At 38.0% G+C, this 26,793-nt stretch overlaps 1 protein-coding gene across 1 annotated transcript; it reads right to left on the reverse strand.

The window, feature by feature from the left end:
• Window positions 1-460: 460 nt before the first annotated feature.
• LOC141718380 (uncharacterized) lies at window positions 461-11,661 on the reverse strand. Its single transcript, XM_074520762.1, has 3 exons — window positions 11,610-11,661; window positions 1,091-1,473; window positions 461-1,009 (listed from the first exon to the last, which is right to left on the reverse strand). Exons 1-3 carry the CDS (start codon window positions 11,659-11,661, stop codon window positions 461-463), a joined length of 984 nt encoding a protein of 327 aa, XP_074376863.1.
• Window positions 11,662-26,793: the final 15,132 nt, after the last annotated feature.

Below are 26,793 nucleotides of genomic sequence, written 5' to 3' on the forward strand. Positions count from 1 at the left end.
CAGAAAGGAAAGCTTGCCCCAAATTGGGAAGGGCCGTATAGAGTCAAGAGCGTTCAGGGTAGAGGAACCTACAAGCTGGAGACTATGGATGGTTTTGAAGTCCCGAGAACCTGGCACGCACAAAACCTGAAGGTTTACTACGTGTAAGATGGTCGAAGTACGATTCTCACTCGTCAGGATGGCGAGTAGGTTGAAAAGCACCTTGAAGCTTTGCTTGCTTAGGATTTATATGTTTTAGTTTTATTACGAAATTTATTAAGACTTGTGTAAGGGACGAATCCCAGACAATTTTATGAAATTCATAAGTTCTTCAAAGTATGATTGTGGCCTAACAAATAAAAATCAAATGCATGGATGCAAAGCATAAAAGGTGATAAATGAGATAGATCTGATAGATGTTACAAAAGTTTGATAAATAAAGTCTCGAAAATAAAAAAAGCCACGCAGGGCTGAAAAAGCTCTAAGGAGCTGAGGTGCCCTCGGCGTCCATATCATCATCTTCTCCGCTCTCGCTAGATGTCTCCGTCGTCTCGGAGGAGGAAGAGCTGTCATCCTCAGCAGGTCTGGAAAAAGACTCGGGAGGAGGAAGAAGTGGATCCTGAGGAACATGATCCGAGACAACTACTCGGGTACGAAACCTCTGTAGCAAAGCCTCATCGTCAGGGCAGATGTAGTCCGCCGGGTTAATATCAGGACAAGCCTCGTTCACGGTCCCAAGGGCCGTGTCCCAGCCAGTCCTAAAAAACTCGGGAAAGACTGAATCATCCCTAATCCTCATGGATTGGGCAAACTCCTCCGAGTCCAGATAATTGTCTATAGCTTTATCCTTCTCCGCCCGAAGTACCACCAGCTCGGCGTTAGACTCTCCGAGTTCTTCCTCCTTGCGCTTGAGCTTCTTCTCCAGGGTAGCATACTTCTTCTGCTGCCTCCTGAGGGCATTATCGGCCTTATCAGAAGCCCGCTTCCATGATTCGGCTTGCCTCACAGCGCCTTGAAAGTAGGCGTTAGACTGAAACAAAACAATTAACAAAGTATAAGGCAAGAAAGTGCTACAAGAACGAGAAATAAGTTTAAAAAAGAGAAGGCATACCGAAGCCAGAGACTGGGCTCCCATGAGCTTAATCCTCTCAAGGTCAGGGGTGGCCACCACATCAGTAAAGTCCTTTGGGGTCACGCTATGGTAGGACCAATCCCAAGCATGCTTCGTGGAACCAACCACGGTATCCCCTCGGCGGAATCCCCAGAGAGGCTGAAAGGCGCCTGTAGCAGCAGCAGCAGGGGCAGCAGCAGTGATAGGAGCATTATGGCCCTCAGCTCCTTCAGTTGAAGCCTCCCCCATAGGCTCCTTGTGCTTTCTCAAGAAGATAGGCTCTGTCGCCTTTCCTCTGGTGTCTAGGCCTGCTAACCGAGCTTTCTTCATCCTAGCTGTTTCCTCGACCAAGGGGACATTGTCCTCGTTAATCTCCTTAGCAGCTGAAACAAAGCAAAAGACAAAATAAGTGATGTTAATAATGCGTGAAATAAAGAAAAATTGAGAAGGGAAGAGAAATACCCTGTTGAGAAACAGAGGATAGTCCCACATGAATCAGGGAAAACTCTTCTAAAAGAGTCCAGCTGGTGGTGGTGCCATCATCCTGAGTGAGCCCATTATAAATGATAGTTTCTTCAGGAGTTAAGTGAATGGATTTGAGGCTACCATCACTGACCTTCCCGAAGGAAGATCGAAAGAGCGTGCCCCAATCGCCATTCTCCCAACGTAACCCGACGAAACTATTCCTCCAATTTGGATTATTATCCGGAATAGAGGCGCTGTTAAAGATATGTTTGCTTTTGGGCCTTTGTTTGACATAAACCCAGCCACAAATATTGGAAGAACTATTGTAACATTGAAAGACTTTCCTAAAAACGGCTACAGAAAGAGGAAAGCCCTCCCTAAGAAAACAAACCATAAAACATAGAATATTCCTCCAGGCGTTTGGAGGAAGCTGACACGGGTTAATTTGTAAGTCAGCCAAAAGATGAGGGATAAAAGGATGAAAAGGGAACCTGAGCCCAGCATTAAGGGCGTCGGTGTAGATGAAGAGAGTATCAGGCCTCCAGTGGCAAGTACGGTCACCACCAGAGACTGGAACTAGTCTAAAGGGAGGAGGGACGTTATAACGAGCATTTAGTTTATTGAAATCTATGTTATGCCAAGTATTACAGTGATTAAAGGAGTCGAGATGTGCAGTGGAAGGATATTCATCCCCCCTAGTATTAATCATATCAATTAAAGACATATATGAAGAGCGGATCTCGATATCCTTACCTCGTTTTGAAGCCGAGGCTATCTTGGCCGCCCTCTCGGAACTCTTGTCGGCCATCTAGTAAAGACTGGAAAAGACTTGGGAGGAAGAAGGAGTGGATTTGAGAGAGGAGAAGATTAGAAAGTTGTAGGTGAAGAGAAATGAAATGAGAGGTGTGAAGAATCACACTCTCATCCCACCTATATATAGGAGAAATAAATGGGTAATGGACCTTAAAAAGCCCATTTGGGCCCAAAAGTTGGAAGGTTCTGGAAGTTCCTGGAAAATTCAAGAGAATTCTAGTAAAAAAAATCAAAAGAAAAACTTGAGTTTTTTCAAGATTTTGGAAGAATCCAGAAAGATATTAGAAGAGTTTGGAATTTGGGCTTAGAAATGAGGCCCAATTCTAAAAAAAAAACCTTGAAAAAATAAAGCCCAGCTAAGGGCCCAAGTGTTTAAAAAGCCCAGAAAAGGGCCCAGATATTTAAGGTTAACAGCCCATAACCCAAAATCCAGTCATAATGGGCCAAAAGAATGAAGGCTCAGCTAAGTGAAGGTGGCCCAAAAATAAAGTCCAGGGAGAAATGGATAAAAAGATCAGGAATATGACCCAATTCGACCAGGAATCATGTGGAAATCCTGGTCGAAATACAGGAGGTCGAAATTGCTTCGACCTGGGCAACAAATGAAGGTTAATTCGGTCAAAAAGCAGGACTCCTGACCGAAAGGAACAAAATTTCTGGTCGAAAATTTTCTGGTCGAAAATTGTAAAAAAAAAAAAAAAAAGGAAGGGGTGAAAATCCTGGCCGAAATTCGACCAGGATTCCTGATCGAATGAGCCCTGCCCGAATTTGCATCGACCTGGGCAACAAATGAAGGTTAATTCGGTCAAAAAGCAGGACTCCTGACCGAAAGAACAACAAAATTCCTAGTCGAAAATTTTCTACTCGAAAAATTCCTAGTCGAAAATTTTCTGCTCGAAAAATTCCTAGTCGAAAATTTTCTGCTCGAAAAATTCCTAGTCGAAAATTTTCTGCTCGAAAAATTCCTAGTCGAAAATTTTCTGCTAAATAAAAAAAAAAAAAAAAGAAAAAAAAAAAGAAAAAGGGGGAAGGGGTGAAAATCCTGGCCGAAAATCGACCAGGATTCCTGATCGAATAGACCCTGCTCGAAATTCAGTCGACCAAGGCACACTGAAGGGTAATTCGACCAGGATCCTGGCCGAATGGATTCCTGGTCGAATTTTATATTAAAAAAAAAAAAAAAAAAAAGAAAAGAAAAGAAAAGAAAAGAAAAATTAGGATAAATCCCAGAAATTAAGGGAAAAATCCAGAAAAATTGGATAAATCCCAGAAATTAAGGGAAAAATCCAGAAAATTAGGATAAAACCCAGAAATTAAGGGAAAAATCCAGAAAATTAAGGATAAATCCCAGAAATTAAGGGAAAAATCCAGAAAAATAAGGAAATTCCTTAAATATTTTCTGAAAAATGTTAATATTTTCAGAAATAAGGAATAAATCCAGGAAAATTAGGATAAAACCCAGAAATTAAGGGAAAAATCCAGAAAAATAAGGAAATTCCTTAAATATTTTCTGAAAAATTCTCAGAAATAAGGAATAAATCCAGAAAAATTAGGATAAATCCCAGAAATTAAGGGAAAAATCCAGAAAAATTGGATAAATCCCAGAAATTAAGGGAAAAATCCAGAAAATTAGGATAAAACCCAGAAATTAAGGGAAAAATCCAGAAAATTAAGGATAAATCCCAGAAATTAAGGGAAAAATCCAGAAAAATAAGGAAATTCCTTAAATATTTTCTGAAAAATGTTAATATTCTCAGAAATAAGGAATAAATCCAGAAAAATTAGGATAAATCCCAGAAATTAAGGGAAAAATCCAGAAAATTAAGGATAAATCCCAGAAAATTAGGGAAAAATTCCTGGAAATTAAGATAATTTCTGAATAAAAGGAAGATTCGTTGTAAATGTGTAGGTCGCTCCACACTTTACGCAAAAACGAAACCCTGTAAGGGAACGAATAGATTTAACTTCTGCGAAACCTAATCAATGTTTCCCAAAAGTTGAGGGGCAAATGATAGGGATAAATAAGTCCTGGTTTTATAATTAATGGGCTGCTAGGCCCAATAAGAAGATGTATGATATTCAGACCAGAAAGGTTAAGCCTGACGAACCAGATCAGGCCTGGTGGAATAAAAAAAGGCCAAAAAGCCCTGATTATTAATTAATTTCGTAATTAATTAATAAGGGAGAAATCAGATGTTGAAAAGAGTCCCGATGAGGATATAAGTCCTTAGAGATTAGCCTCAAGGGAACCTAAAAGGATAAGGAATCAGCTTCCTACTTCCTAGGACTCCTAAGTCTATCCTAATTCAGAGGCTTATCCACCAAGTCTCCTATACCAAGTCCAATTCAAGGACTCCCACATCTATATAAGGGGTCTCACCCCCACCCATCAGAACTACGTTTTTTGACTTGATCCTTGGCAATCAGCAAGGTACGTAGGCATCTTGTTAAGGCAGATTGAGTCACGAAACACAAGAGCAGTCAAATCGAGCCTCGAAGCTCACGTTCCTTAGTATTAAATACAGCAATTATATATAGTAGTTTTAATCCATAACAGTTTTCTTACAAGAAAAGCCGGGTTGCTACGTGGACTTTTACTTTCTTGTATTAATTTTAGTTTTAATAATTCATTGGTTTGATTATCTAATTCTTTTTGGTCTGAAGGGCTATACCTTATAGGTTTAGATCTTATTATATCATTAGGGTTTAATAATTTTATTTCAGCATATATCTTTTCCTTATCCCATAAACTCATAGGATTTTCTCCGAAGTTGGACTTTAATAAATTATTATATTTTTCAGTTAATTCTTGTAGATTATTATTTCTTTCTATTCTTAGATTGTTTATTCTTATAGTATTTATAGTACTTATTGGCATAATTCTTTTTAATACTATCCACTTATTACACGGAGTTTGTAATGATAGGGTATTTGAAGTTACTATATGTGTTTTAAAATAATCTAAGAAGTTATTTCCTAATAATATAGATTGCTTCATCTTATTCTGATATACAATAGGTAGACTGAAAAATGTTTTATTTAGCTTTATTCTCATGTTTTTTGCTATTACATCTAATTCTTTCTTTTGTTCATTAAATCCTAATACCCTAGTTCTATGTGCATTAGATTTTTCCCATCTATATGAAGCTAAAACTTCCTTTTTTACTAGACATAGATCTGCTCCACTATCTATAAATATTTTTTATTTTAGGAATTTATATTTTTTTATATTCTACATCTGCTTCTATATATATTGCTACCATTCCTCCCAATTGCTTTCACTATATGATTCATAATTTATAAAGTTTATTTCATTATCAGTTTCACTAATATAAAACTCTTCATATTCATACCATCTATTATCATCTTCTTTAATTTGTTCTATTTCCATTATGAATTGTGATGTATTTATATATTTTACTTTCTTTTCTTTCAGTTTAGGACATTTATTAGCATAACGTCCTTTTTCATTACAATTCCAACATTTACATTCACTTATATCTTTCTTTTTAAAAGGTTTTCTTCTAAACTTTCTCTTATTTTTATATCTTCTCCTATTTTCTGGTGTATTTCTAAATTTCCTAAATCTTTTTCTCTTATATCTGTTGTATTTATAAGGATAATTATTTTTATTTTGTTTGCTTCTGTACTTATCATATGATTTTTTATTATTATACCTCTTCTTATAGTTCCTATAGGATTTTTTATCTTCACATCCAAATACTAGTCTTCTTTCAGTGAATCCACATATTTCTCTTAATCCTAGTTTTTTATCCTTTTTAACCTTCTGTTGTACCCTATATTCTTCACATTTTCTCATTAGATATCCTCTTAGTACTCTTATTCTTTCACCCAGAGTGTTCTCACGAGGTTCTAACTTATTATATTCCTTAGTTATCTCAGTATTATAAGGTTCTGGTAAATGATCATAATATAATTGTTGATATATATGTCCTTCTTCGGGTAAGAATCTAGCTTCATAAAAGAATTTAGTAAAACTTATAGTATATTATGGTAACTTGTTAATTTTACAGCATTTCATGTTATTTAGATTCATTATTATTTCTATTTTTCTTTCTATTAGAACTTGGTCTCTAGCTACTATCCAAGGTTCTCCTAAGAATTTTCTTTTTAATATCATATCAAATATTTGTAACATTGATTTCCAATCCATTGCATACCTTAGTACTTCAGTTTTTAACTGATATTCTATGGATTCTATCCAATATGCTACCTTTCCAATTAACGTTTTTGAGATCAAGTTATAAGTATATTCTAACTCATCTGTATGAGTGGAGTTCATTAATGCTATATACATTCCTAAATTCCAATCAGTAATTCTCCTACTAATTTCTTGTTCTTCATATACATTATCTAAGTCTAAAAAGTATCCATTTAAGTTTACGCCTTGTGACATTGATCCTATGAATTCTTTAAATTCATTATGTTGTCCTATTGGTATGTGTTCTGGTATCGTGTTCCTATATCTTGTTATAACTTCCATATTATGGTCGGTTACTTCTTCTTCTGGGTAGTTATCCATCTCCTCATTTTTTATTCCTTCAGTTTTTATATCAGTATAATTATCTTTATCTTCTTGGTCACTATTAGATTCTTGTTTTATTACTGCATTTACATTTTTCATTCTTTCTAAAACTTCTATTATATTTTTATTTTCTATTTCTATTTCAGATTTTTCCTCATAACTACTGTTATATTCTTATATTATATTCACCGTTTTTCCTAAATTATCTTGTTCCGATTCACTAGTACTTGTATTATTATTTGTAGACACAGTACTAGAAACTTCACTTGTATCCTTTTTTTTTCCTTTTAACTTATTTAATTGCTTTTTCAATATTTCTATTTCTTTTTTATTTTCTTCTGTTTTTTCATTTAATTCCTTTTTTGTTTGTCTTAAATCTCTTTTTACCTCTTTTAGTTCCTTTTTAGTTTCTTTATATTTATTTTTATATTTTTTATATTTTTCTAACCATTCTTCATTAGTATTTAATCGTAGTTTTTTATTCTCCGTTCTTATTTCTTCTACTTCTTCCTTTTGTTGTTCTAATTTTGACTTTAAATATTCTATCACAGTTGTATCAATCTTAAACTCAGCTTTAGTTTCACTAGTTGTTTCCTTTTTTAATGGTTCATACTTATATTTTTCTCTTTTTAAAATTTCTTTTCCATGATTCTTTAAAAATGTTATCACATTATATTCTTTTTGTTCTTTAGTTTCCATTAGAACTTTCCTTTTTTACTAAGTTGTCCCAAATTATCTAATACTTTTCCTATTGGTTCAGATATATTAGGTTTCATTTTACTTATATCTATCATCATTGGCTCATTAACTCTTCTCCATGCATTTATGACTTTTAGTTCTGACTTATTTGTAATTTCTTTTTCTGGTATAATTTCTTGTTTTCCTTCTTCTAATTTTATTAACTTGTCTAGTATCATTTTTAAAGTAGGTATTTCAGAATTATTCCATAAGCTTGTTAACTCTTCTCTTATTATTTGTCTCAAATTTTCTTGATTATCTTGTTTTTCTATCAGTCTCATTATTGCATTTAGTTTTTCCTTAACTATTATTTCTTCCCATAAATTTTTTATAAATTCTGAGTCTGACATTTTATTATTTGTTGATTCGCTTCTTCCAACCATTTCCAACATCTATCCAATATTTACTAGTATTTTTACTCTGTTCTTCTAATTTCTTAATATCATTTTCTAACTGTGTTTGTCTTTCCTTACATTCTAAGTATTTTATTTGTGAATCTATTTCGCTTTCTAACATACTCTGTATCTTCTTTAACTTTTCTTTCTTTTTCCTTAATTTTTCTTGTATATTCATAGTTTATCTATAAATCTTTCTTTTCCTTGATCTACTATTTTTATTCCATTATTATTAATTTTATAATTTATCATTTTTAAGAAGTCGCTCCCTAATAATAATTCACTCGAACTATCATATTCTATTACTCCTATATTTATATTATATTCCAAGTCTAATATTTTAAAATTTAAATTAGTACATTTAGTAATAAATATTTCTCTATCATTTTCTGCATATCTGTAAGTCTGAGGTTCTATCCATTTACAATTTTCTTCATTTACCTTGCTTATATGAATAAAACTTTTGGTAGCTCCTGTATTAATTTCTGCTATACAGTCTCTTGTTATTGTTTCGTCAAATATTATTATTTTTATTTTCAAACTATCAGTATCTATCTTTATTAAATCTATCTTTCTACTCGTCATACTCATTGATCTAATTAATCTTAAAGGATTTTGTTCTTTTCTAAAACTTAATCTAGATCCTTCTAATATTGGTTTAATTCTCTGCCTTGGAATCATTTGTCTATTACTAAAATCTATTGTAATTTCTTCTGGGATTGTTATTTGAGATTCTTCTTTATGTTCATTTTTTCTAATATATCATTATATAACTTTGGTACTATTATTCCTAATTCCGTTTGTTTCTTTACGTGATGGTTTCCAGTCATAACATAAACCATTTTGGTTTCTATACCAATAACTTTACTTCCTTTTTGCATTTTTATTCCATCTAACTTATAGTATAATGTTAAAGATCTTTCTTTATTTTCATCCCTTAGTGATATACTGAAATCGGGTTGTATTATAAATTTTAATTTCTGATATATCAAGTTTCCTTTTATTACCGCTATTAATGAATCTTGTATATTTCCTATTATTCTATCATCCAATACATATATCTGTATAGGAGTATCGATATTTTTCTGAAAATATGCTTTTATTGTAAATTCTATTGCTCCAAAATATATATTTTTTAGTTTATTTGCTTCCTTTTGTTTTAATTTGGATAATTCTCTTTTTATTAATCCATCCGTTATTAAATTTATTCTTGTTTTTCCATTTATTGTATCTATATCTATTATATTCTCATGTTTTTGGGCTATATACCTAACTTCCTTATTTCTTTCAAAATATGATGTCTTGAATATCTTTTTTATTGTTAATTCTTCTGTTTCACTTTGAATTTGATTATATATATCTGGTTTAAAACTTAGGGTTTGTGATGTTCCTCCTTCGTATTCATCCATTTGATAATATATATCTTGTTTTTCACTTATTTCTTCTAATGACATTTTTATCCATCTATATTTTATCCAGTTATATTATTTGTTAAAATTATTCTTTTAAGTCCTTGTATTCTTAGTTTATCATTTCTAAATGTTATTATCATATTTCCAAGTTGTTGGTAAATTCTCATAATTTCTTCGTTATTCTCTCTTATCCATGTTATTTTATTTTTTCTTTATAGTAATTTTTCCAGATCTATTTCTAATTTTTCTTGATTTTTTATTAATTGCTTTAGTTTTCTATTATTTCTAGTTATTGCATTTGGATCTGTCCAATTCATTTTTTAATTTTTTGTCTTAAATCGTCTATTAATCTATATTGTTCAGTTAATACTTCTTTTAAGTCTTTTATTTCGATTTCTAAATTAGTTTCTTTAATAAATTTTTCTCGTTTTAATAAAAGTTTTTCTTCCTCTAGTCTCCAAATTTTTTCATCTCTTTCTTCTAACGTTGTTCGTAACATAGCTATAATATCTAATTTTTCATTTATTATTTGCATGCTTATCTTACAACTTTCAATATGTTGATTTATTAGCCTGTTATATGTTGGTTCTTTATCAGCTATATACTGAATTGATCGTATCCTCAAATCTTCCACGCATTCTATTCATTTTCATCTCCATCCGTTTTTTTTCATTTCAATTCTTTCTCTCTTATTTTATTTGTTTCTTCTTCAATAAAATCGAGTTTTGTTCCACGAAATTCAAAACATTCATTTTATTTCTTAAATTTAATTTCAGATCTACTAAAGTAAACTCGACTTTTATAATAAAATTCAGTTTTTGGATGCAAAATCTCTGGTCTAACAACGTATTATAATTTGGTACTGTTATGCCCAAAAATTGGTATAAACGATATTCAGATTGAGATTGATAAGATAGGCAAAATCGAAGGAGAAACGCCTGAAATCTAGGAAATGATAAGGTTGACTTTCCATAAAGAAGATGACGCGCCATAAGAACGCGCCCCATTAATTGAGTAGTTGATTAACGGTTGTGGCTATTATCCTCAAAGGCGCGCCCTCATATATGGTAAGAGGAGGCGCGCCCAATTATTGAAAAGGAGGAAAGGAATTCCTTAATTGAAATCTGTTATGTGGTGAGCCTTAGGGTGCGCCCTAGGCAAGGAAGGCTCCTTGGACAGATTATTCGGACATGATTGCTTTGGTAGACCTACACTTTGGCTTGGACAGAATTAGAGCAAGCCCTAACGATGAATAATTTAGGGCGCGCCCTATGATGTAGAATGATATAGGAAAAGATCAAAGGCTGATGACACAGGGCGCCGCCAACATACAGGAATGTAAGGGCGCGCCCTTAATTCTACTTGGTATAAAATGCAACTCTGACATGCTACTTTGATGAACTCTTTGGAAGATTCAAGGAAGATGGAGAGTATTATTACTAACCTATTTGATGCAGGTAATCTATTGAAGAACTCCTTCTTGTAGCATATCTACAGGAAAGGCGGTGTCCATGGTCAGAGACCTCCAGGGGTATGCCTGGACTGAAGGCCTCCTCCTGTAGTCAATGGGTGTCCTCATTGGGGATGCGGGGTGAAATCTGGTGTGTGCTTTGGGAGCTCTGTCTCTGTAGTCAACGGGTGTCCTCGTTGGGAGACTTCGGAGTATCCTGCACTTTGCGCCCAAAAGCTTGGGATCACCTGTCCTGTAATCTGGTAGGGGCTCCTTATCGGGGGACAAGGATGCGTCCAACATTTGGGGTGAACCACGACTATACCTGCGTCCGCGGACTAGAGAAACTGCTGCTCGCGGAGGGTTATTCTTGGCAAGGGAGATGCCTCATCCGTGAAGTCTCGAAGCCGCGGACGAGCCTTGGGCCTTGGTGGTTGGGCCTCATCGGCGGACAATCCTAAAGCTAGTAGAAGACGGTTTCCAGCGGGTTTCCTACTGGGCCTCGGGATAAGAAATCTAAGCCCATTAGGTTTCTTGTTCCCCAAGAACTACGTGGGCTTGATCCCCTATAAATAGGGGTACGTAGGCAAATTGTAAGGGGTAAGAAGCGAGAGCGCAAAGGAGCCACCACTAACCCTAAGCAATCTCAGCCCCCAATAATCACCATCACCAAACACTGTTCATCTTTTTCGACGAATACTGTTCATAGGATCCACCGGTAACTGTTCACATTTCCGACAAAGAACCGCCATCACAGATCTTATTTCCGGCTACGAACCTCAAACTTTGTTGCTCCCAAATTCCTCCATCAACAAATTGGCACTAGAAGGAGGGGCTGAACCTGATCTGCATCTGGGAGGAAAGATGTCTCAATATCGTGATGAAAGTTTTTATGACGGAAGTTCTGAAGAAGATTATGATCACGGCTATGAATACGAACCCTATGTTCCGCCAATGACTGATCGCCCCACACCGGACGTCGGGGGACAGCCGCATGTGCTCATTAGCAACGCCGACTTACTGGAACAACTGTAACGCATGGGCGATGCTTTGAACGGCTTTGATTCAAGGTTGAGCACGGTAGAGCGACGCAAGGCCAGGAGGGGTCTTCACCGCGGCCGTGAGACTCATGCACCTGAAAAAGCACCCGTGACTGATAGGGATGCATCAGCCGGCCATGGCCGCACCGAAGGGGTGAAAGGAATATGTCCTAAGTCCAATCGTGTATTAGGATTTAGGAATAACTTTTATCTAATCTGTTTTGATTTTATTGATATTAATAAAGACTTGTTTTGTTTTTATTACGGGCTTTATCTATTTAAGTGTTTAAATAAGATATACCATAGTTTAGAGTAAAGCCTTTTATGGATTATGATGAGATCATAATAGTGAGACCTAAAAAGATGATAACTCTAAACTTAAATAGTTCATGTTCATAGGATTACTAACTGGTAATTAATAATCCGCAAAGATCGGTACATACTATGCTTGCTTCATTATGAAGGATGTCTGTTCTCATAGACATTTGTGTGGTGACACTATAGCTAGTATGTAGGTGCTTATTATAGAATAAGTTCACTAAACATGACTCGCACAGCTGAACAACTGATGGAGTTCACTCACGTGTCAGCAGTTGTTCGCTTAGTGATAGTTGTACAAGTATCCTTACACTTGAGGTCATCATAGTCATCTTGTGTACACTGAACTATGCTTTGGTTTAGTTCTTAGTCTCCAGGGACAATTATTAGGGCTCTACTGGGTATAGGAATTTGTATACGAAGATAATGTATGATCAATAAAGGATCTACCCCTTCCAGTGAAGGAAGCGAATGTTCAAGGCTGATCCAATTATGCTAGTTCAGGAATCTCTGGCCAGAGTGAATGAAATTAGAAAGGAGTTTCTAATTTGCATAGAACTACGCATAATAAATGGTAAGTAAGTGATTAAATTAGATAGGCTTGACACGAGATCCATGCCTTGTATTTAATCGGGACATTGTAGGTTAGAAGGAGTTTATTGTACGGTAACTATTCACTGACAGGTTCTTGGTATTCTAAGCAGTGAATTCATATTATCCGGATAGTCGCGATATGTTGAGAAGCATCACTCACGATGTAGAATAAATGTGATTAATTAATTAATCATATTTAATAAATTAGAGAATTTATATAAATAATGATAAAATAGTTTTATTATTATTTATTTCTACTACCGGCTTAATATTGAACCTACAGGGTCACACCATAAAAGAGAATGATTTTATGGTGGAGGAATTAATTAATAATGGCTAATAATTATTTATTTGTGAAATAAATAAATAATTGGCAAATTTAATAATTGATTAAATGAGATTTAATTGATTATAAATTAATTAAGAAAAGTTCTTAATATTATTAATTAAGGATTTAATTTTTGGAAATTAAATCAAGAGAGAGAATTAATTCTAAAGTGTTTAGAAAAAGAATTAATAATTAAAAGGTGTTTTAATTATTAATGAGAATAATAAATGGGATAATAATAATATTTATGGGAAAATTTCAGCTGAAAATTTTGCCTATAAATACACTATTATAGACCCTATTTTATTCTAACCCCAGAAACCCAAAAGTTTTAGAAAACCAAATTCTCTCCACCTCCTCCTCCTCCTAAAAGTCGTTTTCTTGGTGGATACCGGTGGAGTGCTTCACACTTGAGGAGCAACTGCTAAGGATCTCTGATCGTTGTCTCCGAATTATTTTTAAAGGTTAGATTTGATCCCTCGAATTTTTATTCACGATTTATATGCTTTTATTTGGATTTTGTGTGTATAAAAGTGTTTTTCCATGCCCCGCTGCGTTTAAAAATCCAACAATGGTATCAGAGCATAGGTTGTATTCATATAGATCTGTGGTAAAAATTTCAGAATTTTATATGCTTGTATGAATTAATTATGATTTTTACAAGTTATATTATGGATTAATTTTGTCTGATGAGAAATCGTTTCTCAGAATAATTTTGAATGTTAATCTGGGTTCTACAAGTGTTGTAGATCGTCTGGGTATTTTTTCCATAATTTTAGGATGTATAAATTTTTTATTATGAATTTTTGAAGTTCTTAAAATTAAAATTCGTAATTAAATAAATCTTATATATATATATGAATTACTTCTGCTGCTGTACTACTTCTGTGTGTCTGTCCTTGTCTCTGTCTTTTACGTGCATTCAACAGACATAAATGTCAGGTAAGCGGCACGGAATTCCGTGCGGAAAAGAAAAAAAAAGGCGACAGTTCACGCACAAGGGAGGACCGCGCGTCGACCACGCGCGCGTGGGGCTCACGCGCTGGCGTGCCACGCGCGACGCGTGGAAGACACGCGCTGGTGACATCAGCATCAGGGTTTCAGGCGCGTGAAGCGCGTGGGTGCGCGTAGCGGAGTTCAGACACGCGCCTGACAGCGCGTGTGCGCGTGTCGGCGCGTGGGGAAACTTCTTTCGGCGCGTGAGGGCGCGTGCGAGGTCAGATTAGGGCGATTTTGGTGCCGTTGGATTCGTCTTTTCGAGACGCTTCTAATGGTATATTATATGATATTTTATGAAATTGTTTCGAACTGTTTATAGCTAACAAAAGTGTTTTTAAGCTATTTTTAACTGTTTAAATTGCTTTTAAATACTTCATGTGATACATAGAGATGTATATTGCTTAGACGAATGTGCTAGATGATGTAACATGCCTACCTTGATGTTTATTCATATTTATATATGTGATATATGCTTAGTTTATCATGCGATGATAGATTTAGGTGAACTTAAATAAACATAAGGCGTTTGTTAGACAACCTAGTATAGTGAAATTGTTTCATAACCTTAAGAATAATATTATGAATACAATCATGAGATTCTTGTGTTTGTGAAACACGTAATTGAATATGAATTTTCGATATGAGAGAAAGGATGATTCTGTCAACAACAGATTTCTATCTGTAAGAAAGGGTTATTAAGTGACGCCTCTTGACAATGCTCCACCCGATCTGGGAATCATCTGATTATTGATTATTGATTTGAAATATTTAATTTAAAAGGAAGAATCTCTTTATAATATGATTATGATTGTGACGTAATATAATCCCTCTAAAATTAAATAATATCATGTAGTAATTGGCCAATGATACAACGGGCTTGTGTCGGTCATAGCCTTCCAACATGATAGAAAGTAGTTCTTATTTTTGAATCATTGTCGTTTCGTGCCACAGCCGAGGGCTTTGATTTCGAAATAAGAAATACTTATCTATTACATAGAGATGTGTACATTGAATAAGAATCTAAAGGTCGTTACGTGCCACAGCCGTGGGCTTTTGGGGACTGATTCATTTGTACGGAATGTTGGGTTTGACTTGACTTAGAATATTGAGTTTGCCGTGCCACAGCCGTGACTCAATTATTCAAGAGGCTAAAGTTTGATTAGGGAATAACATAAGATGTAATTGACAAGAGTTGTCTGCCTATTGAACATTACATGGCGTTTCGTGCCACAGCCGGGTCGTGTAATGGAATGTAGGATCCCTATTCCCACTAGCATTATGAATGCTTAATTTTTTCACGTAGAGGGTTGAATAAATTAGATAAACTAGTGGGAGCCACTTATGAATAAAGACCCGATTCATATAGTGTTTTAAAATGAAATCAAATATTTGCTAAGTGTTGTTATGTGTTTAATCATTTACAGATTTACAATATACATTATGTCTTCTGCGCTATCACTCAGGAGCATACTAGATGCTCACAAATTGACTGGTCCTAATTATGCTGACTGGCTTCGAAACTTGAGAATTGTTCTCAGGATTGAGAAGCTGGAATACGTGATTGACTCACCTAAGCCTACTGAACCTGCTAGCGATGCGCATAATGATGAACATGTTGTGTATCGTAAGTGGATAGATGATGCAAATGTTGCTCAATGCATCATGCTAGCTTCCATGAACATTGAGCTACAGAAGCAACATGAGCATATGGATGCTCACACTATCCTCATGCATCTACAAGAGTTGTATGATGTGGCGGGGAGGACAGCTCGATATGAGATATCGAAGGAGCTGTTCGGTTGTAGGATGTCTGAGGGATCATCTGTGAATGACCATGTACTTAAGATGATCAATTTGATTGAACATCTTGGACAACTTGGTTTTGCCATGGATGGGGAGCTGAGCCAAGACTTGGTCTTGCAATCGCTTCCGAGTTCGTTCTCGCAGTTTGTTGTGAACTTTCACATGAATAAGTTGGATGTCAGCCTGCCTGAACTCCACAACATGTTGAAGACTGCGGAATCGAATTTTCCCCCTAAGAAGAGTTCTGTTCTTCTAATTGGTGAAGGTTCCAATCCTAAGAAAAGGAAAAGGAACTCTTCCAAGAAGAAGAAAGTAGGTGAGAAAACGCCGGTTCCACCAAAAGCTGAAGACCCCAAGAGCAAAGTTGTTTGCTTTCACTGTAACAAGGTGGGGCACTGGAAGAGGAACTGCAAGGTTTACCTTGCAGAATTGAAGAAGAAGGGTAGTGAGACTACCGCTTCTGATTCAGGTATGTTCATGATAGAAGTGAATATGTCATTTCTACTTGGGTATTAGATACCGCCTGTGGTTCTCAAATCTGCAATTTGTTGCAAGGACCAAGGAGAAGTAGGACTCTTGAGGAAGAGGAGGTGATTCTACTGATGGAACTGGAGCAAGAGTTGCTGCTGAAGATGTAGAATCATTTCATTTACATAGGCCTACGGGCAAGACTATTGTTTGAAATAATTGTTATTTTGTTCCCTCGATTGTGAGGAATATTATTCCCATGTTAGACTTGGGTGGATTTTTCATTTATTATTGAGAATAATGAATGTTCTATTCTTAGAGATAATATTCTTTATGGACGTGGTACTTTAAATAATGGTCTGTATATATGTGACATAATTTACTTCAGATTGAACAAACTAATAAAAGAAAAGGGATGATGAAAATCTCACTTTATAGTGGCACTGCAGTCTCCATTTAATGGACATGGAGAGAGGGCTGCAAATTTGCTAGGAATGGTACACACAGATGTATGTGGACCAATGTCTACGCAAGCCATGGGTGGATTTTCATACTTCATTACTTTCATAGATGATAGATCTGGATTCAGATATGTGTTTGATGAAACACAAGTCTGAGGCCTTTAAAAAGTTCAAAGAATATAAGTATGAAGTGGAGAAACAACCAAACATAGTATTATAACTCTTCGATTAGATCGAGGTGGTGAATACTTTAACGGAGAGTTTCTAGATTATCTCAAAGTAAATGGTATAGTCTCCCAGTGGACTCCTCCAGATTGGTATCTGAAAGGAGAAATCGAACTTTGTTAGACATAGTTTGGTCCATGATGAGCTATGCAAATCTTCCAGTATTCCTATGGGGTTATGCATTGGAAACCTCAGCATATTTACTGAATAAGGTGCCTTCCAAATTTGTTCCTCAAACTCCGTATGAGATATGGAAAGAAAGGAAACCGAGTCTTAAACACGTTAAGATTTGGGGATGTCCAGCTTATGTCAAGAAAGTTGACCTAGATAAGCTGGTATATCGATCCGTAAGATGTAGTTTTGTGGGATATCCTAAAGAGACTTTAGGGTATTACTTTTGCACCGATCATCGGGTGTTTGTCTCCAGACATGCTACCTTCTTGGAAAGGAGTTTATCCTTGAAGGAAACAGTGGGAGCAAAATTGAACTTAATAAAGTTCAAGAAGCACAAACTACTACAGATCGAGTGGAAACACCTGTTCTGACTGAACAACCTTTTGTGGAACAGCACATTCATAGGTCAGGGAGAGTGTCTCGCCAACCTGAGAGGTAATATGGCCTTGTCATTGAGAATGACAATGAGTTGTCAATCATTTGATGATGACGACCCTGTGACCTATAATGAGGCTATGAGTAGTGTTGACTCAGAGAAATGGCATAGTGCCATGAAATCCAGAATGGAATCTATGTATATGGTATACAAAAGATAGATTATAGCAGATGGCCAGGTGGAGACCTATAAGACCAGGCTTTTGGGAAAAGGATTCAAACAAAGGCAATGGATTGACTTTGATGAAACTTTTTACATGTAGCCCTGTTAAAATCAGTTCGGATTTTGCTTGCGATTAATGTGGTTTAAAGCAAGCTTCTCGAAAGATGGAACATTCGTTTTGATGAGATAATCAAAGAGTTTGATTTTATCAAAAACGTAGATGAACCATGCGTCTACAAAAGGGTTAGTGGGAGCGCGATAACATTTCTTATATTGTATTGAATTAGAGTTGACACACATAACAACATAGCAGACCCACTCACAAACTACTTTATGAAAGTCACTTTGATCGTCAAGATGGGTATTAGATGCCGGAGTGATTGGCTTTAGTACAAGTGGGAGATTGAAAGGAATATGTCCTAAGTCCAATCGTGTATTAGGATTTAGGAATAACTTTTATGTAATCTGTTTTGATTTCATTGATATTAATAAAGACTTGTTTTGTTTTTATTACGGGCTTTATCTATTTAAGTGTTTAAATAAGATATACCATAGTTTAGAGTAAAGCCTTTTATGGATTATGATGAGATCATAATAGTGAGACCTAAAAAGATGATAACTCTAAACTTAAATAGTTCCTGGTCATAGGATTACTAACTGGTAATTAATAATCCGCAAAGATCGGTACATACTATGCTTGCTTCATTATGAAGGATGTTTGTTCTCATAGACATTTGTGTGGTGACACTATAGCTAGTATGTAGGTGCTTATTATAGAATAAGTTCACTGAACATGACTCGCACAGCTGAACAACTGATGGAGTTCACTCACGTATCAACAGTTGTTCGCTTAGTGATAGTTGTACAAGTATCCTTAGACTTGAGGTCATCATAGTCATCTTGTGTACACTGAACTATGCTTTGGTTTAGTTCTTAGTCTCCAGGGACAATTATTAGGGCTCTACTGGGTATAGGAATTTGTACATGAAGATAGTGTATGATCAATAAAGGATCTACCCCTTCCAGTGAAGGAAGCGAATGTTCAAGGCTGATCCAATTATGCTAGTTCAGGAATCTCTGGCCAGAGTGAATGAAATTAGAAAGGAGTTTCTAATTTGTATAGAACTACGCATAATAAATGGTAAACAAGTGATTAAATTAGATAGGCTTGACACGAGATCCATGCCTTGTATTTAATCGGGACATTGTAGGGTAGAAGAAGTTTATTGTACGGTAACTATTCACTGACAGGTTCTTGGTATTCTAAGCAGTGAATTCATATTATCCGGATAGTCGCGATATGTTGAGAAGCATCACTCACGATGTAGAATAAATGTGATTAATTAATTAATCATATTTAATAAATTAGAGAATTTATATAAATAATGATAAAATAATTTTATTATTATTTATTTCTACTACCGGCTTAATATTGAACCTACAGGGTCACACCATAAAAGAGAATGATTTTATGGTGGAGGAATTAATTAATAATGGCTAATAATTATTTATTTGTGAAATAAATAATTAATTGGAAAATTTAATAATTGATTAAATGAGATTTAATTGATTATAAATTAATTAAAAAAAGTTCTTAATATTATTAATTAAGGATTTAATTTTTGGAAATTAAATCAAGAGAGAGAATTAATTCTAAAGTGTTTAGAAAAAGGATTAATAATTAAAAGGTGTTTTAATTATTAATGAGAATAATAAATGGGATAATAATAATAATATTATGGGAAAATTTCAGCTGAAAATTTTGCCTATAAATACACTATTATAGACCCTATTTTATTCTAACCCCAGAAACCCAAAAGTTTTAGAAAACCAAATTCTCTCCACCTCCTCCTCCTCCTAAAAGTCGTTTTCTTGGTGGATACCGGTGGAGTGCTTCACACTTGAGGAGTAACTGCTAAGGATCTCTGATCGTTGTCTCCGAATTATTTTTAAAGGTTAGATTCGATCCCTCGAATTTTTATTCACGATTTATATGCTTTTATTTGGATTTTGTGTGTGTAAAAGTGTTTTGCCATGCCCCGCTGCGTTTAAAAATCCAACAAGGGGGCGTGTGCCGATAACCCCTCGGCGCCTGGACTATCCCAATGACACGTCCCCAATCATCGAACTAGTGGAAGAAGATGCTGATGGTCGGGAAATTATGCGGGCAGATACCCGGGGAGCCACCCATCCGCACCGGTCTGGACGTAGTCTCGAAGAACGCCGACAGGCGGAGTCGATGCCAGAGAATCAGCAGCGGGGCTTCGCAGCTTTGAAAGATCACCTGGGGATCCGCTTGGGTGATGATGATTTAAGAATATTGTTGCTTGAATGGCAGAAAGAAGCTGATCGCGGAGAAGTGACGCCCCATGATACAACGCGTGTGCCCTTGGATTCCCAGGAAAATCGGGAGCGGCACCGCGATCCAACGCATGTGCCCCCAAATTCCCAGAAAGATCGGGAGCGGCACCGCGATCATGAGAGAGCTCCTCCCCGCAGATCGCTGGATCGATATGGTCGTGGGTACGGAAACGATCGTTGGAGAAAGCCTCAATGGAGGGGAAGAGGTGGAGGCCGAGGTAGATACTTAGAGGGCTACCGTCGCCATAACTACCGCAGCCGTCTTGATCCCCGCTGGAATAACCAAGCAGGCAACTATGACTATGCGGAGCATGATAATCATAGGGACATGGAAAACTATGATCGCGGTATGGCTCGGGGCCGCGGCCAAGGTGGAGAAGAGAATCAAGGGAGAAATCAATGACGAAATCCTGAAGTAATTGTGATACCCGAAGACGCCCAGAATACGAACCAGCAGCAAGCCCTTCCCGGAGGAAATCAAGTGGAGGTACCTCCATTACAGCCCCAAGGTCCGCAGCTTCAAATGCAGACCATTCCGGGCGTGGGAACTTTCAATGTGGGAGATTTAAAAAGGCTACTTAACCACCTGGAAGGCAGGGTGACGACCACAGCTGAAATCCCTTCCCCATTTTCGGTGACAGTAAGAGAGGCACAGTTGCCGGTCGGGTATCGTAACACTACTAGCGATCTCCGCTTCCATGAAAACTCAGATCCGGTGGAATTCCTAGGTCATTTTAATATAGAAATGGATGTGTACCAAGTCCCGGACTTGGCTCGATGCCATCTCTTGGCGGCAACCTTTAGAGAAAGTGCCCAGCAGTGGTTTCAAAAGCTCGGGCCAGGGGTAATCACCTCATGGGATCAGATGAAGACTCTGTTCTTAACCAAGTTCCAAGCCGCGGTGAGATACGCGCCCTCTATCACCACTCTTGCCAATGTTAGGCAAAGGGAAAATGAAAGCTTGACATCATACTTCAAAAGGTTCAACGCTGAATCCACTAGCGTGAGGGGAGCATCAGACGAAGCCCTGAAAAGCTTCTTGATCGCAGGATTAAGGGTTGGCTCGGACTTTTGGAAGCACTTGCAAGGGAAAGACCCGGCTACTCTAGCAGATGTCTTCGCTTTAGCAGGATCTTTTAAAGCTATAGAACAATCTCTGGCAGAAGTGCAACCGACTTCACAGTCAAGTCAGAGAAGCAAAGAAAGGAAGAGGGATAGGTCTCCAAGCCCAAGGTACCGAAGAAGCAGTCGAAGCCCAGACCGGGTGAATACAACAAGCACAAGGAGGGGATGGAGTCCTCCCTCAAACTATGACTACAGGACAAGCCGGTACACACCTTTATCGAGCATATCTACGAAGTAAACAAAAATAAAGGGCTATTTAGAAAAACTGAAGCTTTATCATCATGGCAAAGCAAAGACAAGAAAAAATATTGCGAATACCATGAATCATCTAGACATAACACGAACGAGTGCCGATATTTAAAAGATGAAATCGAAGCGCTTATCAAGGAAGGATACCTCGGAGAATGGGTAGTCAAGGAAGTAAGGAAGCACAAGGATGACAGAACAAGGAAGGAAGAAAGACGAGCCCCGCCCGGGTCGAACAATGATACCCTGGAGGAAAGTAAATTTGTTAGGGATGGCAGTATCCGAACAATCTACGGGGGAGATCCCGGGATGGAATGCAGCAACCGAGCCTTGGCAAGATACGCTAGGGAAGCCCAGTTCAGGCCTCTCATGGACATTCATAGGGTGGAAACTCGGCCGCCCAAAGTATTTAAGGGTGAGTCTATGGATATCACCTTTAGAGAAGCAGATGCCCGATGGGTACATCATCCCCACAATGATGCGCTGGTTATTTCCATCCAAATCGGAACCAAAAATGTCCATAGAGCCTTCGTGGATAATGGAAGCTCGGCAAACATCCTCTATTACAGCACCTTCAAAAAGATAGGACTACCTGATCAGGATATGTCGGGGGAAGACTCGTGGGTCTATGGTTTTTCAGGTGCAGGAGTTAGAGTCATGGGATCGATTCGGCTGCCATGTACTTTGGGGGAAAGCCCATTATCGGTAACAAAGATGCTTGAATTTAAGGTCCTGAATCAGGAATCATCCCACAACGTGTTGTTGGGACGACCTTTTCTGCGGGAGATGAAAGTTTTCACTCCAATCCACCACCTAACTATCAAATTTCCAACGCCAAATGGGGTGGGAAGTAAATAGGGTTCCCAGTATGACTCTCGGGAGTGCTACAGGTAAGCTATGAAAGGCTTTAGAAAAGACTCCCATGCCGAAGATACTCTGGATGTAGATCAAGGAAAAAGCATTGAGCAACCAATCGAGGAAATCCGAGTCCACTATTATGTTGAGCAAGAAGATGAGCATCCCTCCGGGTTGGCCCCAACAATGTTATACTTGGAAGACGCGATCAGAATTGAGATGTTGGAAGAAGAGGAGGCGATGGATACCATAGTCCGAACAGATTTCCATGGGGAACGGTTAGAAGGGAGATTCGATGTCTTGCAAAGCCTCGAACTAGATGATGCCCTTCCCCCTGAAGGAGCACCCTTACCCGCAAAACATACTAAAGAAGTTGATGCCCCTGCCATGCAAGGTGCGCCTTCTAACGAAGTCAACGCTCCTCCTAAAGAGGATGCACCTTCTCTACATGATAATGAAATTCGTGATTCGCCTGACCTGGATCCCCGGATACCAATGCCGACGGAAAAGATGGGGCCAGCAGAAGATACGATCGAAATCCCTGTCGATGAAAAAGATCCGAGTAAGGTTTTGAGAATAGGCCAAGGTTGAAGGAAGGTCTTTCAATATTTCTGTTGGCGAACCTTGATGTATTTGCATGAAGCCATTCTGATATGGTAGGAATTGATCCAGAGATAATGTGCCACTGATTGAATATCGACCCGAAGCATAAGGGGGTTCGATAAAAATGAAGGGCCATAAGCGGAGAGAGAGCTATAGCCCTAGCAGAGGAAGTAGATAGGCTCTTGGATGTCGGACTAATCCGGGAATCCTTCTACCCAGAATGGCTAGCAAACCTGGTGTTGGTAAAAAAGCCCAACGGCAAATGGCGAACATGCGTGGATTTCACCGATCTAAATAAGGCGTGCCCGAAAGATAGTTTTCCCCTACCAAGAATTGATCAGTTGGTCGACGCCACGGCAGGACATGCCTTGCTCAACTTCATGGACGCATACTCCGGGTATAACCAAATCCTTATGTATGTGCCGGACCAGGAGCACACCTCTTTTATCACTGATAGAGGGCTCTACTGCTATATCAGAATGCCATTTGGTCTGATCAACGCCGGCGCCACTTATCAAAGATTGGTAAACAAAATGTTCAAGAAGCAGATTGGGAAAACAATAGAAGTGTATGTGGATGACATGCTCGTAAAATCGAAAAAGGCGGAAGACCACATCGCCGACTTAGCTGAAATGTTCCATATTCTGAGAAAATATAAGATGAAACTAAACCCGCAGAAGTGTGTGTTCGGCGTGAAGTCGGGAAAATTCTTGGGATTCATGGTCAACCACCGGGGGATTGAGGCTAACCCGACAAAAATGAAAGCTCTGCTAGACATGAAATCTCCCACCAGCGTCAAACAAGTACAGAGCCTGATGGGAAGGATTGCGGCCCTGAATCGATTTATCTCAAAATCATCGGATAGGTGCAAAGAATTCTTCAAGGCAATCAAAGGAAGGGGGAAGGATTTCTTGTGGACTCCTGAGTGTGAAGAAGCTTTTCTGAAAATCAAAGAGCAGTTGGGAAATCCTCCGATGTTGGCCAAACCAGAAGACGAAGAGACATTGATTCTTTATTTGGCAGTGTCAGAATATTCCGTCAGCGCGTTATTGGTAAAGGAAGAAGCAAGCCACCAGTGGCCCGTATACTATGTGAGCAAAAGGTTGTTGGATGCAGAAACCAGATATAACAACATGGAGAAACTAGTGTACGCACTTATTCTTGCAGCACGAAAGCTAAGACCATACTTTCAGGCTCACTGACTAGAAGTTCGCACCGCTTACCCGCTTCGGCATATTCTACATAAACCTGAATCGTCAGGGAGAATGTTAAAATGGGCAGTGGAGTTGGGACATTCTATTTGGAATATTTTCCTCGCACGGTAGTCAAGGGACAAGCGCTGGCTGATTTCATACTTGAGTTTGATACAGAAGTCGATGATAAGGCCATAGTGTTGGCAGAACCAACCTCGCAAGGAAGTCACCAGGATGAAAAGAGGCAGGAACTCCCACACCCTTGGTGGATATTACATGTGGACGGGGCCGTGAACAACAATGGATCAGGTGCAGGAATTGTCTTGATCACTCCGGAGGGACACCGTTTGATGAGTGCTATCCATTTCAAGTTCTATGCTACTAACAATGATGCTGAGTATGAAGCCTTGATCAACGGTCTGAAATTAGCTCTGGAGGTAGGGGCCGTGAATCTGATAGTTTGGAGCGATTCCGAATTAGTTGTGAACCAGGTCAACGGAGGTTTCCAAGCCCGGGACCACGAACAGAGCTATATATGAGATGTGCGCAACACCTACTCAAAATTTTTCAAATGTCAGGCTAGAAAGCGTTCCGTGAGAAGAAAATAGTAACGCGGATGCTTTGGCCAAGATGGGGTCACAGATGGACAGCGTTCAACTTGGACAAATTCCTTTGGGAATCCAAGAAATCCCAAGTATTCCAGAGGTGGAGGTGTTTCAGATGCAAGAAATCCCACAAGAAAGTTGGATGACCCCCATTCATAATCATATTCAAACAAGAGCTGTACCAGAAGACAAACTATAGGCTCGACGCCTTCGTTACCAGGCCGCAAAGTATGTCAAATATGACGGGGTACTATACAAGAGAGGATTTAACCAGCCACTGTTACGTTGTGTGGATATGGAAGAATTTTTTTTTTTTCAGAGAGGTGCACGAAGGGATTTGTGGCAATCACTCGGGGGGTGGTTCCTTGGCATTAAAAGTGCTCAGACAAGGATATTACTGGCCGACTATGAAAGAAGATGCTTTCAATTTTGTCCGGGCTTGTGATCGTTGCCAGCGATTTGCCAACTATTCCAACACCCCGGCATCTACCATTACTTCGTTGGTGAGTCCCTGGCCTTTTGCCATGTGGGGAATCGATCTCATTGGAGAGTTGCCCAAAGCGAAGGGGGGTATGAAATACGCCATGGTGGCGGTGGACTACTTCACCAAATAGGCAGAGGCTATGCCACTAGCCACGATCACGATAAAGAAGATAAGGGATTTTGTGTTCAATTACATAGTATGCGGTTCGGTATCCCCTACAAACTCATCTCAGACAATGGAAAGCAGTTTGATAGTAAAGAGTTAAGGAAGCTCTGCGAGGACTTAATGATTAAAAAAGACTTCGTCGCGGTTTATCATCCGCAGAGTAATGGTCAGACAGAAGCCATAAACAAAATCATAAAACACACCTTGAAGGCAAAATTAGAAGAGAAAAAAGGAGATTGGCCAGAAGAGATGCCCATGGTCCTTTGGTCTTACAATACGACCCCTAGATCGACCACAGGAGAAACCCCCTTTCTGCTGACTTATGGGTATGAGGCCATGGTTCCCGTGGAGGTAGGAGCGGGATCCCTACGGAGAGATGTGTTTGTCGAGGAAGATGCAGAAGTTAACCAGAGGCTCCACTTGGATCTGTTAGACGACGCCCGAACGAACGCTCAATTGAAGCTTGCTGCATATCAGCAGAGGGTCGCAAGGTATTTCAATAAAAGGGTAAAATCCGTACCGTTCAAGGTTGGAGATCTTGTGTTGCGAAAGGTTATGCCTAACACTAAGATAGCTCAGCAAGGGGTGCTTGGCGCTAATTGGGAAGGACCGTACAAAGTTAAGTCTATACCCTGGAAGGGAACCTATCGCTTAGAAGATCTAGATGGTAAACTTATTCCTCGAGCATGGAAAACGGAACATTTACGGAAGTATTATCAGTAGGGTGTGGCTGTGTCCCCCTTGTTTTCTTATTTTGATTCTTATGTATTAGGCTAGTAGCAAATAAATTCCTCCTAGCCTAGGGGGTAGTACATGTGACTGCAGACCTTGGAACTAGCAGAAGGAAGGAAAAATTTTCAAATAATTTCCCCATAGAGCATAGTAGCCATAGGACTGGTATAATTTGTACACTAGAGCGCATTATCAATAAAAGGGAAAAGTTACTTCAAATTGCTTTATTTGCTTGACATAACATTTTTCATTTGAAAAACATCAGAGGCGCGCCCTATGTTGAGGCGCGCCCTGTCTAATAATTTCTGCTTCATAATCAAGATAAACATAATATTCAAGGGTGAAAGGAATAAATGTACATGGACATCAAAATTAGCTAAAGCAAAAGTTAATCAAATTAAGGTGCGCCCTTGAACTGATAAGTAAATAAAAAGTCACGAAGGCATTACTGATAAGAAAAAGTACGTGTTATTTGTACAATGGCGCGCCCTCATATTTAAGTGCTAC

The sequence above is a fragment of the Apium graveolens genome, chromosome 4, assembly GCF_009905375.1.
Source record: "Apium graveolens cultivar Ventura chromosome 4, ASM990537v1, whole genome shotgun sequence".
NCBI classification, from domain to species: domain Eukaryota; kingdom Viridiplantae; phylum Streptophyta; class Magnoliopsida; order Apiales; family Apiaceae; genus Apium; species Apium graveolens.

Excerpts from the sequence above, each read along its gene's own strand:
- LOC141718380 (XM_074520762.1), bottom strand. The coding sequence starts at position 11,661 with ATGGCGGTTCTTTGTCGGAAATGTGAACAGTTACCGGTGGATCCTATG. Across the intron at positions 1,474-11,609 it reads ACCGGTGGATCCTATGAACA|CTGCTAAGGAGATTAACGAG; the intron begins GTATTCGTCGAA and ends GCTTTGTTTCAG. Across the intron at positions 1,010-1,090 it reads GAGCCCAGTCTCTGGCTTCG|TCTAACGCCTACTTTCAAGG; the intron begins GTATGCCTTCTC and ends GTTTTGTTTCAG.